The 17,339-nt window shown below is 51.6% G+C and overlaps 1 protein-coding gene and 1 long non-coding RNA gene across 2 annotated transcripts; both read right to left on the bottom strand.

Moving 5' to 3' along the window:
* Positions 1 to 1,595: 1,595 nt before the first annotated feature.
* On the bottom strand, positions 1,596 to 13,119 carry LOC113889009 (liprin-alpha-1-like; the record flags this gene model as incomplete). Its single annotated transcript, XM_027535905.1, has 4 exons — positions 12,828 to 13,119; positions 9,394 to 9,525; positions 5,514 to 5,593; positions 1,596 to 1,809 (listed from the first exon to the last, which is right to left on the bottom strand). Coding segments are annotated over exons 1-4 (612 nt in total), but the record flags the coding sequence as incomplete, so codon positions are not given.
* A 168-nt stretch (positions 13,120 to 13,287) lies between these two features.
* LOC113889008 lies at positions 13,288 to 15,193 on the bottom strand. Its single transcript, XR_003510136.1, has 3 exons — positions 15,107 to 15,193; positions 14,472 to 14,636; positions 13,288 to 13,370 (listed from the first exon to the last, which is right to left on the bottom strand). It is a non-coding gene; the product is annotated as an uncharacterized LOC113889008 (long non-coding RNA).
* Positions 15,194 to 17,339: the final 2,146 nt, after the last annotated feature.

The raw sequence follows: 17,339 nt of genomic DNA, 5'->3' as shown, positions 1-17,339 counted from the left end.
CTCCTTGGGAGTGGCCTCTACGGTCCCCCTCCCTGCCAGGTCTCCACTTCGCTGCCAGCAGGTTGTGAGCCCCGCCCTGCAGGGCAATTCCCCGGGGGCTCAAGGAACCCATGTTACCAAGCCCCCTCCCTTCCTTGCCCTCCCCCACGCCACCCCCCGCCCCGCCCCCAGCATGTCTCTCCCTGGGCTCCAGGCCCTGCCTTCCCTTGCGATTATTCCTCAGTCCCTTGTGCCCCTTCTCAACCTTGGAATGCAGGGTTCCCCACAGCTCTACCTTTGCACCCCATCTCTTTCCACCGGCACCCGCCTGGTGACTTTACCGTGCTCATGCCTTTAAATGCCATCTGTACGCCCACAACCCCAAGTCCACCCTGAGCTGAATGAGTTCTCTCCCGGATTCAGGCCGGAACACTCGGCTGTTCTCCTGACACATCCCTGGAACACCCAATGGGCTCATCCACCTCAACAGGGCTGAGGCCCGGCTCTTAGCTCCCCGCCCGGCAGCCCTCCTCACCTCAGGAAATAGGCTCTGGCCTCGAACTGCTCAGGCCTGAGCCCAGGCTCCTCCCTGATGTGGCCCGCTCTCTCCCTTGTCCCCGCTGGTTGACATGACCCTTTTTCTATCTCCAAGTGGCTACTTCTCTTCCTGCCTCCGGGTCTCTGGTTCAAGGTCACCCTCCTGGTGTCACCTCACTGGCCACCCTGTTTACACACGATCGTCCCCTCCTCCTTGGACAACTCAGGCACTCTGGTCTCCTTTCCCTGCTCATTATTGTTCAACAGGCTGCGCGGGTTTAAAAAGGGGTCCACAAATTCTTCCATCCTCCTCCCTTCAAGAGGCAGAAGAGGCAACTCCTGCTCAGCCCCTGAGCGAGGCAGGACTTGGCAGCTCACTCTCACAAACAGAAGTGAAGGTGTGCGGCCTCAAGACCAGGGTGTGAAAGGCCCTGGGCTAAACCCCGCACTCTCGCTCTCAGAGGGTGTTCTGAGGAAAGCCAGGCCATGGGAAAGCCACACGGCAGGGACCTCGGCCTGTCCCCAGCAGCCAGGTGAGTCTGAAAGCCTGCCATCCAGCCTTGGGGGCCTTCCCGTGTCTGTGCCCTCAGGAGGCCCTGAATCAGGCCCGCCTGCTACAATGCACAGGCACTGGGGACTGTGAGCTGCTCCCTGGGAAGTCACTAAGCTTTGCAATGATTCGTTATGTAGCAGTGGATAAAGGACACACATCGTTTTTAATTCACTGCTGGAGTCCTACTTTTGACCATGTCTGGCCCAAACTAACTGCTCACTGAATGTGGAAGCTCAAAACACAGACATGTATGAACAAATACATGGCATGAATGAGGTGAAAAGATAAAGGCACTTAAACTCCCAATGAGAATTCTTCTCACTATAAGCTGATGGATTGTGTATCCATTTACTCGTAGGACGATTTCAAAACTGTGCTAATTAGTACCATGCTGGGCCTCACAGTAGGCCACAAATAATCAAAATTGGTTAAGGAAAAAAAGCATGCCTTCAAAGTAAACTCTTAGCCAGAAAAAGGAAAATGGGGAGACGTAAAGCAATCTATCAGCGCTTTGTTCCAAACCCACCTCAGGACCACAGTGTGAGGGGGCAGGTGCCTCACAAGGTGCCCACCAGGGATGGGAAGGGGGCGGCGGGGTCCTTGCCTCGGATGGCTCATCGTGCAGCGCTGCCAGCCGGCCTTTCTGGGGGCACCGCAGCACCGCCCCGTTGCCCAAGGAGTCTGCCGGCCGGTCCGCCACAGGGAACCTGAGGTCCGGGGCGCTGCCCAAGTGGGGTCGGCTGAAACACACGGGGAAGAAGAGTGCTGTTAGAAGAAAAGAGAGCTCACTCTGTCAGACGAGCCAAAGCCTGTCCATTTGGAAGATCGGCAATTTCACAGCAAAAGGGCCCCCGGGAGGGCACTGCCCTCCTGGCTCCAATAGCAACAGGCCGCCCGCTGCTCTGCAGACACTCAGGGCTCATCCCCAGCAGCTGGAAAACTCCCGTATGTGGGGAAGGCAGTGCTGCCGCGAGGGTGTGGAGCTGACTAGGACAGGATCGGCTGTCTGGGGTTGGGGCGTCCAGGGTCCCCCGGAGCCCGCTCTCAGGTCCCAGGGCAGGGTGTGCACCTGCTCTGCTTTCCCCTTGGCACCCCACCTCCCCTTTGGCCCACGCCTGCTCTGACCTCCCTCTCTCACGGGAAGTTTGTGGATCACAATCGCTGGTCTGCCTGGAACACTGTCTGCACCACTCTCAGTGTTTTTAAAGGCGCCTCAGACAACCCGCAGCAGAAAAGCCTTGGACCCACAGCTCGGAGCTGAGCACCACTGGTGTCTCCCATTAAAGCAGAGGTGAGCGTGTCACCAGAGTCTGGGCTGAACAAGGCCCAGCACAGATGCTCAGGCCCTGAGCACTAAGGCCTGGGCCTGCAGGTGCCAGGAGCTCACTCAGCAGGGGCCTGCTGGGAGGCAGGGCAGCCCCGCCTTGACTGTGAGCAGCCTGCACTGCAGGACCGCCCGGGTTCTGCTCAGTCTTGTCTCTGGGACGAAGGTGGTGCCTCCATGTGCAGGATTCCCTAAACCCAGGAGACAGGGCCTTCCTCCGAGGACAGGACACCCCATACGTCTGCAGAGTGGCCAGGGCCAACCACCAGCTCAGCCTGCTCGGGGTCACACGCTGCTCTGCTCGACGGTTTTGTGAACACTGTGCTGCACAGGAGATGGAAGTCTGGAATCTCCAGGAGCCACACCTGTCTTCCCTCCCATCTCCCCTCCCCCCTGACAGAACTGTTCCCTTCTCTGCTCCACTTCCACCCAAGGGCCTCGGGCTAGAGCACACTTGGGAACTGAGTGGGGGGTACGACACAGTCCTGCTGTGGACTGGGGACCCTCGAGGGTCCTCTGAGGGCCACAGAGGCCTCCGGGTTGGGTCGACCCCCAACCATCACCTCCCAGTCCCCTTGCGGGGTGCAGCCTCCATCTCTCTCCCCCTCCTCACCCGAAGCTCTTTCCTCCGGGAGAAGGTCTCAGAGACAGGTTGACCTGCGGGGAGCGAGCTCCACCCCTGGCAAAGGTCATGAGGTAGGAGGCTTGGCATACGCAAAGGCGGGATCAAGCCTCAGGAGTCTCCCTGGAAATTCTCGAGCAATCTACCCCCAAAACCAGAGTCTGCCTACTTTCTGCTTTGTGCTTTCACCTACACCTCTGACTTTACGGGGGGCTGTCCCCCACTACCTCTCTGAAAAAAGAGTTAGCTTACAGCTCCAGTTAATAATTCCTGGGTGTGACAGTGTTTCAACCTACAAACTCCTTTGGAAATCCTCTAGCCTGCCTGAATAGGTTTTTCCGGCCACATGTGATTGTTCAGAGCCTGCCAACTGTGAGAGGCAGGAGATGTTCTAAACTGTCTAAACACAGATTCTTTTGAGTAGTTAAAAGATTGATTAGAAATTGTATTGGTGAAGGGATTTTCACTTGTTGGGCCAATGTTTGCTGCTAAGTTTCCATATCCCTTACCTGCTGTGTCCCTGGCAGTGTATTGATTAATATAATTGGTGTAAGTAGTAGCTTTAATGTTTGTAACCTGGGACCCTTGAGTTAATTCTTTTTCTTGTTATAGCCCACCACACCTTTGCTCTGTAGGAATGCAACTTTATCTAATGCTTTTGGAGGGTGGCTCCTGACCAATCACCTTTAGAGAAAAATAAGTTTGCTGAAGAGAAGGTCTTAAAGTGTTAACAGGCCTCTGGGCCAGAAGATGATGCAAATCACCTAAGCTTTTGCATATGATAAGTTTGCAGGAAGAAAGCCTGGCTTGCTGCAAGACTCTACCCCTTCCCTCATTATCCTCTATGCATAACTTAAGGTATAAAAACTACTTTGAAAAATAAAGTGCGGGCCTTGTTCACCGAAACTTGGTCTCACCATGTCGTTCTTTCTCTTACCTTCTGGCTGAATTATTCAGCCTCTTTTCTCCACTGAATTTCCTCACTGAGCTATCCTTATTTCAGCCTCTTTTCTCCACTGAATTTCTTCACTGAGCTATCCTCATTCTATTACTCTTTATATCCTTAATTAACGTTTAATTAAGCAGTTGTTTCCTGATCCTCGCCGACGCCGTCCCCGCTTCGAATACCCTGGATCAGCTGGGGCTGGTCCCCGGCAGTGACCAATTCCTCTGGGAGGTCCCACCAAATACGCCGTGCCTGCCCTGCCTGTGAGCCAGTTTTCAGTCCCCACTCCCTCCCTCCTGAGGCAGCACAGTGCCCCCCACCCAGCCCACACTGCCCACAAGCCCCACTCTGAGGCCCCACCTGTGCTGCTAAGTCACTGCTGTGACCCCCTCCAGAGCTGCCTCCTGGAGACACCCCTCCCTCGCACCGGCCGCTGTGGCCCACTGTCTTCAGAGCACAGCGGCTCCTCCTGCCCCGCGGCTGCTTCCTCTTCTCGTCTCTCACTCTCACTGACACACACGGGACTGGTGACCAGGCCCCAGGCTTCTCCATCTGAAGCCCCCAATTGTGTCAGGCCTCGGTTCCTGGCACCAGGTCCCTCCTCGTTACCCAAAAACCCCCAAGAGGAGGAGGCCGTGTCCACCTCCTCTTCCTCCACTGTCTACGCAGTCCTCCTCACACTCACCTCGTCCACCCTGGGAGCAGGGGTTCCCCACCTCTGACAGCCCCAGCCCCTCACCCTGGAGGAGCTCTGCCACCAAGTCCGGCCACGTCCCCTCCTGTTCTGTAGGGCACGTGCTCTCCTTGAACTCCACCCACCATGGTTTCAGACACAGGACCAGTTTCTGGCTCTGCCTTTGTCTCAAATGACATCTCCTTTTCTCTAGAAGAAGGCTGGGTGGGGGCTCTGGACTGCGAGGATCCCCTAAGCACTCAAACACAGAAATATGCGTATGGGCTCCAAACTGTCTCCTAAGTCAGGATTCAAGCAGTAGTCCATTTCCTACAGATGAATGAATGTCACCAGTAAGCACTTAATAACCTTTGCTAAAGTTTATCTCTCACTTGTGACCATTTTCCGTGAAGAAGCCAAAGAAACATTTAAATACTTAATAAGAATTACCGCCCCTATAACAACGAGGAAGAAAAAATCAGGATGCTCAGTAATCTGCTCTCCTCATTCACAAGCCAGGTGATTCCTCCCACCGCAGTCAAAAGACTACAGGTCATTAACCTTCTGTGACTCTTCAGAAACGTCAGTGTCACAGTCTGTCAGGCCCCTCAGATGAATACGCCCAAATACCAACTGGTCGGCCCCCTACTTCCAAACCTCTGCCTGTGGTTTTGAGTGTTGTCAATCCTGTGACACCACTCCCTGGTACCAAGTTTGACCCTAAGGAACGATGCTTGTCTCTTCCCTCTCGCTGGCCACGAAGCTACAGGCTCCTTGAGGTGCGACCATGAGCAACACCCAGTCATACTGTCCACACACCAGACAGGCCCTTGTCACACTCGACAGCGCTGAGGGGAGCTGCCCGGGGGAGCAGCCTACCTGTGGTGGAAGGGAGCCCCTCGCAGTCTCGTCTGGTCCACTTCGGCTCTCAGGGTTTCCAGGTTTAGAATCAGCTGGTCCTACGAAACAGCAAATGACACAGCCTGCACCGCTTGCTTTTTGGATGTAAAGTGACTTGCACCAAAATGTGCAGAACAGGTTACATCAGTAGGTATCAACTCCCAACATTGTAATTCTGAGAAAATGTTCTCTAAGAGTCCCTAGCAAATAGAAACACTCAGAACAATATTAACCCTTATAAACCATAATGAAGAGGAAGTTCCATCTCAGGTGTAGAAAAGGTTTCTCTGGAGGAAACATGGCAAGCCATTAACAACGATGAAGTCTGTAGAGAGAAGCTAGACTTCAGGCGGGGGTTTCGGGTCAGGGGGACATGACTCACTCTATTGCCCTCCCTCCTCTCACTGCTTTAAACTGTCTCCATGGAGCTCACCTGCATTCCTCACATTCATTCCTCTACAGCCCACTTCACTTGCTCATGGGGTAAAACAAGTCAAACGGGCCAAGTTTGTGAGTCACTCAACTCAACCTGGAAGCTCTGTGCTGTCGGCCACGGCAGTCACTCGCCTCGTGCAGCCCCTGAGCACGTGAGACAGGCTGGTGCAAAGCCCGATGTGGAAATCACACAGAGGATTTCAAGACTCATGGTGAAAGAAGGACGTCGAGTAGCCCGTTGGTTTTTAGGAAATTTTAGATTGTGTAGGTGGCTCGTATTATCTTTCTGACGCACAGCACAGTCCACGTGAATGGCTCACGCTTTGTCTGAGCTTTTGGGTGATCCCTGAAAGGACTACTCAGAATTCTGAACCACACACAACAGCCACACACTCTAAATCCATCTATAATGCAAACACATTCAGTGTTCAAAACCAGAAGTGCTATACGTGTTATAGCAGTGGATTAGCCATAAGGAAAATGGAACTCGACTTCTGCTAAGCATCTGCTCAAACTCATGTCCACTGAGTTGGTGATGCCATCCAACCATCTCATCCTCTGTCATCCACTCTCTTCCTGACTTCAATCTTTCCCAGCATCAGGGTCTTTTCCAATATGAAAATTCATATTAAAAAACTGGAAATAATTACCTCAAGCAATTTTCAAATGCAATAACAAAGTTGCCAAGTCTGTGTTTTATAAGATGAGCATCAATTTCAAGGTTTAAAAAGCTGTTTTAGGACCTACTGTATTAAAAAAAATGGAGAGAAGACAAAAGAATGATCTATTTGAGATTGGCTCTGTATGAGAAATTGCTGAGACTAATTGACGGGACGGGTCATGGGTATTTATTATACTACTCCATCCACTTTTGTGCATGTTTGCAATTCTCTATCGTAATACATTTAAAAAGTTTATTTTCTGTTAAAGCAGAGTCTTCTCCAGCAACACAATTCGAAAGCATCAATTCTTCAGTGCTCAGCCTTCTTTATGGTCCAACTCTCACACCCATATGTTACTACCGGAAAAACCATAGTTTTTGAGTATATGGTTTGTCATATATGGTTTGAGTATATGGTTTGTTGGCAAAGTGATGTCTCTTACTTTTCAATATGCTGTCTATGTTTGTCGTAGCTTTCCAAGGAGCAAGCATTTTTTAATCTCATGGCTGCAGTCACCGTCTGCAGTGATTTTTGAGCCCAAGGAAACAAAACCTGTCACAGCTTCCACAATAAGGCGTCGGCATTCAAAGATTTTTAAAGCAAAACAAAAGTTGACTTTGAATTGGCTTAGTCTAGTCATAAACAGCATCCCGATCTCAACAGCCTCTGAGCAGCAGTTATGAAAGTAAGAAGTGCACCCCTGATCGGCAGATATTGAGCTCTCTGCCTAAGCGGGGAGGGCGCCTCACCGCGGGTCTCACGATGGGAGTCAGAACCACTGCTCCCTGGAAGTTCGCCTGTGAGGCTCTGCAGTCCAGGCCCAAAACACAGGTATGGTGGGGACAGTACTGACACGTGAGGCTGGACCCGGGATCCCCACTCCATTTCCTGGATGGCCTGTATTGCCGTGTGGCCAACCTTTCCAGGAAACCTCTCTCAGGACTCGGTGATGTGAGCCTCCACCATCACCCTTTCCTGATGCGCCTTCTGTTGCAGCGCAACTGCGGTTCTCCTGTCTAGAGGCAGCCATCCTACACATACACCGTGTCTGGACCAGCGGTTTGGCATGTGGGACTCCAGCGCCACGTCCGAGGCAAGCAGGCTCCACACCTGGGTGCCATGCCTTCAGTTTCATGGGCCCCAGGCTGGCACCCCTAGGTTTGTCTGAGGGGCAGTTGGGAGGTCCACCTGTATCCCAAGCAGCTCCCCGGACTGGCTGGTCAGAGCAACAAGCAGCCTCTTTGAATGTGGGGAAGCCCTGGCTCCTACCCACTGCCTATGGGCGACCACCTCTGGCCCTGCTCCCAAGGAGGTGGGTGCCCGGATCAGCAGATGGGGCCACACAGGCACACACTCGATGCCAGAGACGGGACTGGTGGAGAAAGGCAGTGCTGGCCCCCGCCCAAGCCACGTCTACTGCCCAGACGCCGCCTCCCTGTCAGCACAGGCACCCGCTGCAGCTCCTTGTTCTTTGCCTCCAGTTGGGCCTCCATCTGGCGCAGCCTATCCTCGATGCTGCTGTGTCTCTCTCTCCTGCCTGTCGGCCAAGAACAGCGTCAGCTCCGCTCACAACAACCCTGTCCTGACAGCACGCGGGCTGTGATCGCAGGGGCGGCAAGCGGGCCATGCTCTGTGCGAACCACGGGCCCTGGGTTCGCCAGGAGCACTCCCGCATGCCTGCTCACACAGCCTGCGCGGCTTCGTGTGTGACACATGGCTCACGGAGGATGCTGGTGACCAGCTCGTGAGAGGAGACGTGCTCCCCGTGCCCCAGGCCCCACACCCACGGCCGCTGCGCTCCCTCCTCGGACTGCCTGTGGCGAGCCCGCGTGAGCAGCAGACAGCGGCAAACCCGAGGCACACGTTCTACCTTCCTAAGCTGGGAAGGAAGTTCGAACCGTTTAGCCTCCTGAGTGGTAGAGCTTCCGGAAGACAAAAGGTCGGACTACAAGGCCGACTGGGGATGGACAGCAGAGATGCCAGGGGAGAGGAGAAACCAAGCCTGGAGAGGAAGATCACAGGCAGAAGGGTGCCCCCTGGCGGCTGTTAGTGACCCTGCTCTGGGAGGGTCTGTGAGCACCGGACACCGGCGGCCTCCCGCGACGTGATGGCCCCTCGGGCACTCACTAAGCTCCTGGCAAGGCTTCCGACAGCCGCGTCAGCACAGACCCGGCCCGACTCTCTATGTTCAGCCAGTGCCCACCAGCAGCGCAGGGCAACACCTTTCCCATCAGAAGGACAGGGTGGGCTGGCTGGCTGGCAATGGGGTCGGTGCCCCCAGCAGCGCCACATCCCAAGGACATGGCCTCTCACCCGCGGGCTCCTGGGGACGGCGAGTGGGGAGTGGGGCCTCGGGTCTGCACGTGCCCTGCTGGGACTTCTTTAACAAGTGTATGGATAACAACTTAAAACTGTGTTCATTACAGAGCTATTTTGGCCATCTCTTAAACGAGAATGGGATTTTTCTAGGTCTCTATCCTGCTAGGCTTTGAGTGGCTGACTGAACTCTGAGCAGCAGTGACTCGGAGCTGAAGCGTCCTAGGGACACACAGAACTCGGGACAAAACTGGAGGGAAATTAACGTAGGGATGACGCAGAAGTGGGGCGTGCCTGACACTCAGGGAGCGCTCCCATCTCAGACGGGCAGCACGACCCCCATGTCTGCGCTCCTGTGTGGACTGAGCAGCATGGGCAGGGGCTCGGTGGGAGAGCAGGGGAACAGGCCCTCCCTGTGCCCGCCCCCCAGGGACCCAAAGCAGCACCTTGGAGAGCGAGGCCACCCTCTGCGCCTGCTCCGCCTCCACCTCGGGCAGCGTCTCTGCCCTCCGCAGTCTCTGCTGCAGCTTCTCTACCAGCTCCAGGCGCTCCTGCAACTGGCGGTTCTTATCCTCTGTCTACAAAGGGAGAGCAGAGGATCAACACAGGCCGAGAGGTGTAGCCACTGTCGCTTTAAGTAAGCTGAGACAAAACCTAAATGCACGTGTCTAGTGGATTCATTCTGTTTCGGAAGCTCCCTCAGGGTATATTTTCTCTCAGTGTTCCTGGGCTTGGTCTCAGTGAGCAGAACACCTCCTGCCAGAGTATTTGCTTTTCCTAAACATTCCCCAAGGACATCTTAAAAAAAAAAAAAAAAGTTCTTCTATATTAAAGAAGATCTGTAGAATCTTATTCATTCTTATTGACAAGTTAAGGGAAGAAGGGTTCACTACAGACCCTTCTTAAAACGTCACCAGAATCATCATTTAGACGGAACCCTACCGACCGCAGATGGCTACGGGCGTGTAAGCCAAAATATGGCTTTCATCTCCTCTGAAATACAGACCTGAGAAGAGCATGCCTGGTGAAATGCCAGTCAACTAGTATTTGTAAATGCACGATTATTCTTTTAACAGATCTTCTTACTCTGAAAAACTTTCAATGTAGAACATTTAGACAGATTCTTTTTTAAAAAAGAAAAAAATTAAACTATCTATAAGCTCAGGTTCCTGAGAGGTTAGCGTTTGTTTCTAAGCAGCTTTCTTACTTTTTCTGTGTGCGTATTCCTCTATGTACGTACACAAACAATATGCTATGCTTTAAAACCCGCAGAAAACAATAGCATATGGTACATAGTATTTTCTGATCTGCCTTTTACAGCCATTATTTTGTATATCGTGATGCTTTTAATTAGCATTCCCCATCATACTTTTCAATGGCTTTCTAGTATTTTATTTTTGGGGTGGGGACAATGATACACTTTGGCACGCACCAGACTGACTCACTTTGTTTTGGAGAAGCCAGATTTGGTTTTCCTGGTTAAGTCCTGATTATCTGAGACCACTCGGGAACAGGAGCGAGTAAGGCTCACCACACCACAGGAAGTACAAACCCTAATCAGACCGGAGCTCTAACCCTGCCTTTTGTCACAGTGACCCCAGTTCCCAACAGGCAGCCAGCTGCCGTGAAGTTCCCTGCTGCTCTCTACTCTTTCGGTAACAACTCTAACAAGCCAACAGATTCACCTTCAAGTAAAACAAAAGAGTCAGGAATGGAATTCCACAAAATGGTTAAACCAAGTCCCAAATAATTCAAACCTGTAAGTTGCAGTCACCCGCAATTTTTTAAAAATGTATTTCCTTCCAGTACAGCTGATTTACCATGATGTACATCCACACTTTTGAACACAGTATTTTAGGGTCATAAGAACTTTACACTGGGACTTGATTTCCAATGTGGGAGTCACATGGAAAGATCTTTACCTTCCTTCCTCAGTAATTCACTACTATAAAAGTCAGACACGGTTCATAAAAGCCATTACCTGTCGATGCCTAGAATCCTTATTTGCAATTTCATTTTCAAGTTTATTACTGATGTCGTCCTAAGTTTCAAATCAAACATAAAGTTAACATCCTCAGAATAAAAATCCTAGACACGGCAGTTTTCTCGGACGTGAGCAAAAATGCGCCTATCCCAAAGGTCACGATTGGCACCCATCTGTCTTAACGTTCTGTCCAGCCACTTGGTTTACCAAGCTTCTTTTCTACATCATAAACCCAAACAGCAAACGAAAAGTATACTAAACTACCCTGTTATTCCAAGAATTCCAGGAGGGAAGGTATCTGGCATGAAGTCAGGACCTCTGTCTGCTACACCATACAGGCGGGCTTGACCCAGAACAAGGAGGGACCTTCAACAGATCCAACGGGGAGCTCTGAGGCTCGTTTCCTCGAGTGAAAGTTGGAAAAGTCTCATGCAATTTCCTCAGAATTAAAGTAGAATATTAACGAGTGGAAACAGAAGTCAAATTGTACACAACTGGGAGCAGCCTTCTCAAGCCTAGTTCTTCAAAAGCAGAGTTACACCACATGGATGAAACGCTCAAACCAGGACCAGAACTTGCTGCTGGTGCAACTCCTGTCCGCCACTTCAAAATCCACTTCAGGTCCCTCCCTGGTCACTAAGTAACCAATGTGAGAGCAAAGTCCTAACTTTAAAAGTGAAAGGTCTTGAAAACGCGTTTTCTAGAATTCTATACGTATTAAACTCTGCCACCTAATCTCCTGTTGCCAAAGAGTAGTGTGAATAGCTTATGCAAACCTGTGCAAATATTTCTGTTTTGAGTTCTCACACAGAATTACTCACACCAAGCTACTAAACAAGTACACCTGCTGTACCACATGTTGGAGGGGTTCTCTCTGAGACGGTCTCACGGGAGAGGGGTGGGCCGGGTGGGTGCTGTCTGTCTGTGCACAGAGGAGAGGCGAGGCTCACAGGAAGAGGCCTGAGTCCCCAGCACTCTCTGTTTTCACAGTGACCGCTAGGGAGTTTCTCATAAATCAGGACACCCGCAGACATGACCGCCAGAGACATCACGATTCCACATGGTTACACAGCTCGGGCCTGAGGATCTGAGGGTGAGCAAACACCACTCGACTTGTCTGACCGCCGGTATCACTGTCACACATCCCTTCAAGGAGCGGAACCTCAGAAAACTCGAGAAGATGGCCAGGCAAGCTGCCTCAGCAGAGCCCACACAGCATGCTCCCATCTCTCCGAGAGAACAGGCTCCACAGGTGTCACCAGACTCGCCTGAGTGAATCAGAAGCAAATTTCAGCATCATCAGGAACACATTCGACAGGCAGTTGCGGGGGGCGGGGGGCGGGGATGAACCGGGAGACTCGGGTTGACATATATACAGCACTGATACTACACATAAAGTCAACGAGTGAGGACCTAGTGTACAGCACAGGGAAGTCTGCTCAGTGCTCTGTGGTGAAGCAAATGGGCAGGAAATCTAAAAGAGAGACAGACACGTAAATAGATAGATAGATAGATAGATGACTGATTCACTTTGCTGTACAGCAGAAATTGACACAGCAGTGTAAAGCAACTATACGCCAATAAATGAATGAATGGATGAATGAATTTTTAAAAAAGGAACACAGTGGGCCCCCTAGAACTTGTGGAAATGAGGAGTCCACACCCAGGGTGCGGCACAGCGTCAGGGCTGCCCTCATGTTGGTCCACTGCCAACGGACCGCCTGGACCAGGCCTCTTCTACCCCAGAGACCTCGACGCGGAGGCAGGGAGGCAGCCAGTTGTGGTCTGTCCAGTGCTCTGCTCTTACTCACGCAGCCATCCCAAGGCTGAGATCCCCGGGAGAACAAGAAACCCACATTCCACCTCAGGACAACAGACACAGCTGCAGTCACTCACTTCGCGGATGTCCTGCTCAAGTTTTCTGTTCATGTTCTTGGACTTGAGGAGGTCCTTCCTGGCCGTGTCCAGGTCCTCCTCCAGATGTTTCACGTGGGCAGAGAGGGCTGCCAGGCGCTCCTCCATCTGGCTCTGCTCCCGCAACTGCCTCTCTATGATTTCCTGGAGCTCCATCTTCTTAACCATGTCTTCCTTGTGGCTTAGAGAGCCGTCGGAGGGTCTCTAAGGGGGAAAGGAAGCCTTACACAGCCTGGTTTTGGGAGGGAGGGAACACAGTACTTCCGGGCAATCTGTGAGGTCAAAACTGCCTTCTGCGCTCTGGGAGCTCACAGGACCCTCGTGGCCACTCAAACCTACATGGTGCATCGGTGAGAGGTCCCAACAGCCCCGCACAGACTGGATGGTAAGACGAGAACCAGACAGAGAGCGAGACCAAGGACTTGCCTTTCCATTGGCGTTTGGCATGTTTTCTTGCTCATGATGTACATCAAGCACCCTGTCCGTTAGTATCTTTTCCTGGTTATTCTCCTCTGAAAGAATCATCTGCTAAAACCAAAAAAATTGAATCAGAGTTAAGAAATAAGTAAAGACAGCAAAACTCCACCTGGAAAACTCAACTCTAAACTGAAAACACAACATAAAAAGAAAATACATGGTGATGCTATCCATCCCGAATACCACCAGGTGATTAGAGTCAGAATTTGTCTTCTACTGGACAAAGGGGTACTTAAGAGATCCTGCAACTCTGAGCCACAAGTCTAGTTTACTACTCATTAAAATAACCCTGGTGGGCGGGTCCTCAATCAGAAAGATAAATAACATCTGATGCCCACCACTACAGCCTTCATTCTTTTTTAAAATGAAAGGATTCAAATGACAAACCCTTCACGGAAATTACACAAAGACTGATCAAACTTACCTCTTTATGTGTGGCACCTAATTCTTCTTCTAACAAACTACACCTTTCGAGTGCTACTCGTAATCACGCTCTCAACTCAAATCAAAGGGGCCGAGTCACTGTGTGTTGATGTGTGTATATACGTTAGTACACTTCTTAGTGTATACTCACCCTAATACATGGATACTGTCACAGAATACCTTGAATGTCTCTCATTGATCTTAACATCAAGAGAATCTGCTTGTTAACAGCTTTAAATTCTAAGTTTGAGAGAACAAAATGTTCTCCTAAATTAATTATTACCCAGTTTTTAACTGCAAATTGATATACAGAATATAATAAATCTTGAGACATTCATGCCAACTAATACTTTTTAACTGGGGGCTTCCCAGGTGGCTCAGTGGTAAAGAATCCGCCTGCCAATGCACGAGGGCAGGTTCGATCCCTGGGTCAGGAAGATTCCCTAGAGTAGAAGATGGCCACCCACTCCAGTATTCATGACTGGGAAGCCCCATGAAGAGAGGAGCATGGTGGGCTACAGTCCACAGGGTTGCAAAGATTCGGACACGACTGAGCATGTATGCAGGCAACGCTTTTTAACCATATAAAACTCTGAATTCTTACAGAAAAAAATGTATATACAAGAATTCAAGACGCTCAAAAGTCAACTAGTTACATAAATATGTGCATCATCCGCCTAACAAGGCAGCAAGTGTACAAATCCAGGACGGCCGGATGGCTGGTACCTTCTCGTCCAGGGCCTTGTGGTGTTCAAAGAGCCATTTCAGCGCCCTGAGCACCTCCACCTCACTCCTCATGCCGGCTGGGGACTGCGCCTGCCGCTTGCCTGCTGTCATCCCGACGGGTGGAATATATCGCGAAACCAGGCACTCCAGGTGCTCCAGCAGCAGCTGCAGGGCAGGGCCAAAGGAACACCTTCAACCTCATGCTTGAATTCCGGGCCGATAACTCCTCTCAGCCTCACGCTATAGCCGGAAACATGCTAAGGCACGTCGGAATCCTGCCAGTTCCGTCGAAAGTTAGAGTGGACTTCCCCAGGGGTCCAGTAGTTAAGACTCCACACTTCTTCAAGGATCATGGGTTTTAACCCCTGGTCGGGGAACTAAGATCCCACACAAAGTGTAGCGTGGACAAAAATGTAAGTTAAGAGAACTCCCCCCTCATATGTACTAAAATTACATTAGCTCTCATCAGAAATTTGAAGCAAGGTATGAGAACCCAGAACTGATCCACCCTGGTCTGTTCAGCGGGAAGATGTGGAAAATGACTTGAAAATCAGACAAAGTTTAAAGACAGCACACGGAGGCCAGCGGTGACCCCCGCGGGGCAAATGTCAACACGTGAGAATCCCCCTACTGACCCTGGTGTTGTTTCTTTCAGCTTTCAGCTGAGCGATTTCCTCTTTGGCTTTACAAAGCTGCTCCCTGTAGGTGTATCCTTCGGGAGTTGGAAATTCCTAGAAAACAGTTAAATGAGAAACTAAATGCAAACATAAATTAAAAAGAGAGCGAGACTGTGAAGACTGACCCTGCCAAGTCTCTCCAGGCTCCACACAAAGGATCTCCATGCCCCTCCAGAGAAGAGGGGTCCACTGACCCCAAGACCACACAGACCACCACAACTCAGACCGGCCTTCAGCCTCCACCTCGACCTGGCAGGCATGCGGCAGGAGAGAACCTGGAATCCAAGCCTGCCTTCTCAAGACCCAGGGACATTTGAGAAACTTTCCAAAACGTAAACCTAACAACAAAGTGGATAAAGAGATTCTTAAACGACACACAGACCTGGAGCCACTGGGGAAAGTGAAGAAAAAAAGGAAGGTCTACAAGGCCACGAGGCTTTGGAGTGTTCCTCTGGGAAAAAGGCGGATGGCACCTCAAAGCCATCTGTTAGCCTGACTCCACAGAAGCCACCCAGTCATTCAATCAACCGGTTAAAATGTTAAATTTATGTTATATGTACTTTACCACAATTTGCGTGCATGCGGGGCCATCCACGTGGTGAACTTGCTCAAACTGAACCACACGGGGTCTTTCGTTCTTCTATTTTTCTTTGCAGAAATTAAAAAAATCCTGGGCTACGTATCCACTACTACATACTGAGTTTTCAGCACCCAGAACAGTGCCCAGCACTTGTAAGAGGCATGCAGTAGACATGTGTAGCTATGAGGGTGTATGTCATACACGTAAGCAGTAGGTACCTGTCATTAAAATACTGGACACACTGGTGTGTGTTTTGTAACATGGGAGACATTAACGGGCTTAGCCGTTCTGCTTCAAGGACTGACTCTCTAGCTTGATCCTCATGCCCCAGAGATTCCTCCAGCCCGTATATCCTTTCTTTGCAAGAAGGGAGACATTAAGGGCCTTACCCTTTCTGCTTCAAGGACTGACTCTATAGCTCAGTCCATGTGCCCCAGTGACTTCTCCAGCCAGTGTTTCCCTTCTTGTGGGGCCCCCGCCCATCCTCCATGCAGCAACTGCACAACCTCTTACAAGGTAAACCTGCTGGGGTCGATCCTGCCCACTAAGGCCAGAATGCCCTGGCCGGCAGGGCCCACAACCATGCTAACAAAATGAAACACAACCCCAATGCTTCGCCGGGTGAGGGCCAATCTGACGGGCCCAGCCCCCGGCTGCTCTCACCTCAGGCTGCTCTGCTTCCAGGATGTGGGCCGAGGCCAAGTCCTTCCTAGTCTTCGCCTTTGCCTTGGGGTTGCAGCGCTGGAATAACGCCCAAAGGCGGGCCCTTCTGCGACCCATCCTCGTGGATAGGGGCAGCCCCCGACTCGGGGGCAACCGCTGTTTCACGGTAGGATACCTCGGCTACCGAGCTATCACCACCAATCTCACACTACGACCACCACTCTCACACACACTGCTCTCACACACCACTCTCACACACACCGTTCTCACACTATGACCACTGCTCTCACACTATGACCACCAAATGGCATGAAGGCTCCGCCTCCAGCACATCTCCCAGGAGCCCAGAACTGGAACCCACTCGGTCACAAGGGGCTCTGTGGCAACAGGGGGGCTGGGCTCAGGTCCACTGTCAAGGGTGCAGAGAGGGGAGAGGGGCTGCCAAAAAGTCAACAATTGAGTGCGGAGTGCAGGAGAAGGCAGGCTGTGCCCACAGCTCAGGCCCCCTGTCAAATACGACCCTGCAAGGTACTGGGTCACAGTCGAACCAACCAGTATAAACTCCTTCAGAAACCACCACCCCTGGGAATGAGCACGTCTTCTAAGTGGGCTTCTGCCCTCTCTACCCCCCAAACAAGCCTCCAGTGAGGCTACTGAAAGGGCAGCCCTGAACTCAAGGGCGTCCCCAGAACCCACTCAGCTGAGGAGGACTCACCACGCTAGCTGCCCCTCACTCTCACCCTGAGCTCGGTCCTCCCTGTCGGAACCCTCACTCGAGCTCAGCAAGGGCTTGACCAACCTCACTCCAGGCACTTAAAATGAACCCACAGTGGGTACAGGGGTTCATTCAACCTGCTGTGAACTCGCCCTCTTTACTTCGACCCTCGGCTGCCAGACGACTCTGCCCTGTGGGGACTGCATGGTGGAGGTTCAGGGGTGTCCCTGCCT

Source organism: Bos indicus x Bos taurus, unplaced genomic scaffold (genome assembly GCF_003369695.1).
Source record: "Bos indicus x Bos taurus breed Angus x Brahman F1 hybrid unplaced genomic scaffold, Bos_hybrid_MaternalHap_v2.0 tig00003409_arrow_arrow_obj, whole genome shotgun sequence".
NCBI lineage: Eukaryota > Metazoa > Chordata > Mammalia > Artiodactyla > Bovidae > Bos > Bos indicus x Bos taurus.
The sequence above is the reverse complement of the archived record's forward strand: the minus strand, read 5'-3'. Positions and strand labels throughout refer to the sequence as shown.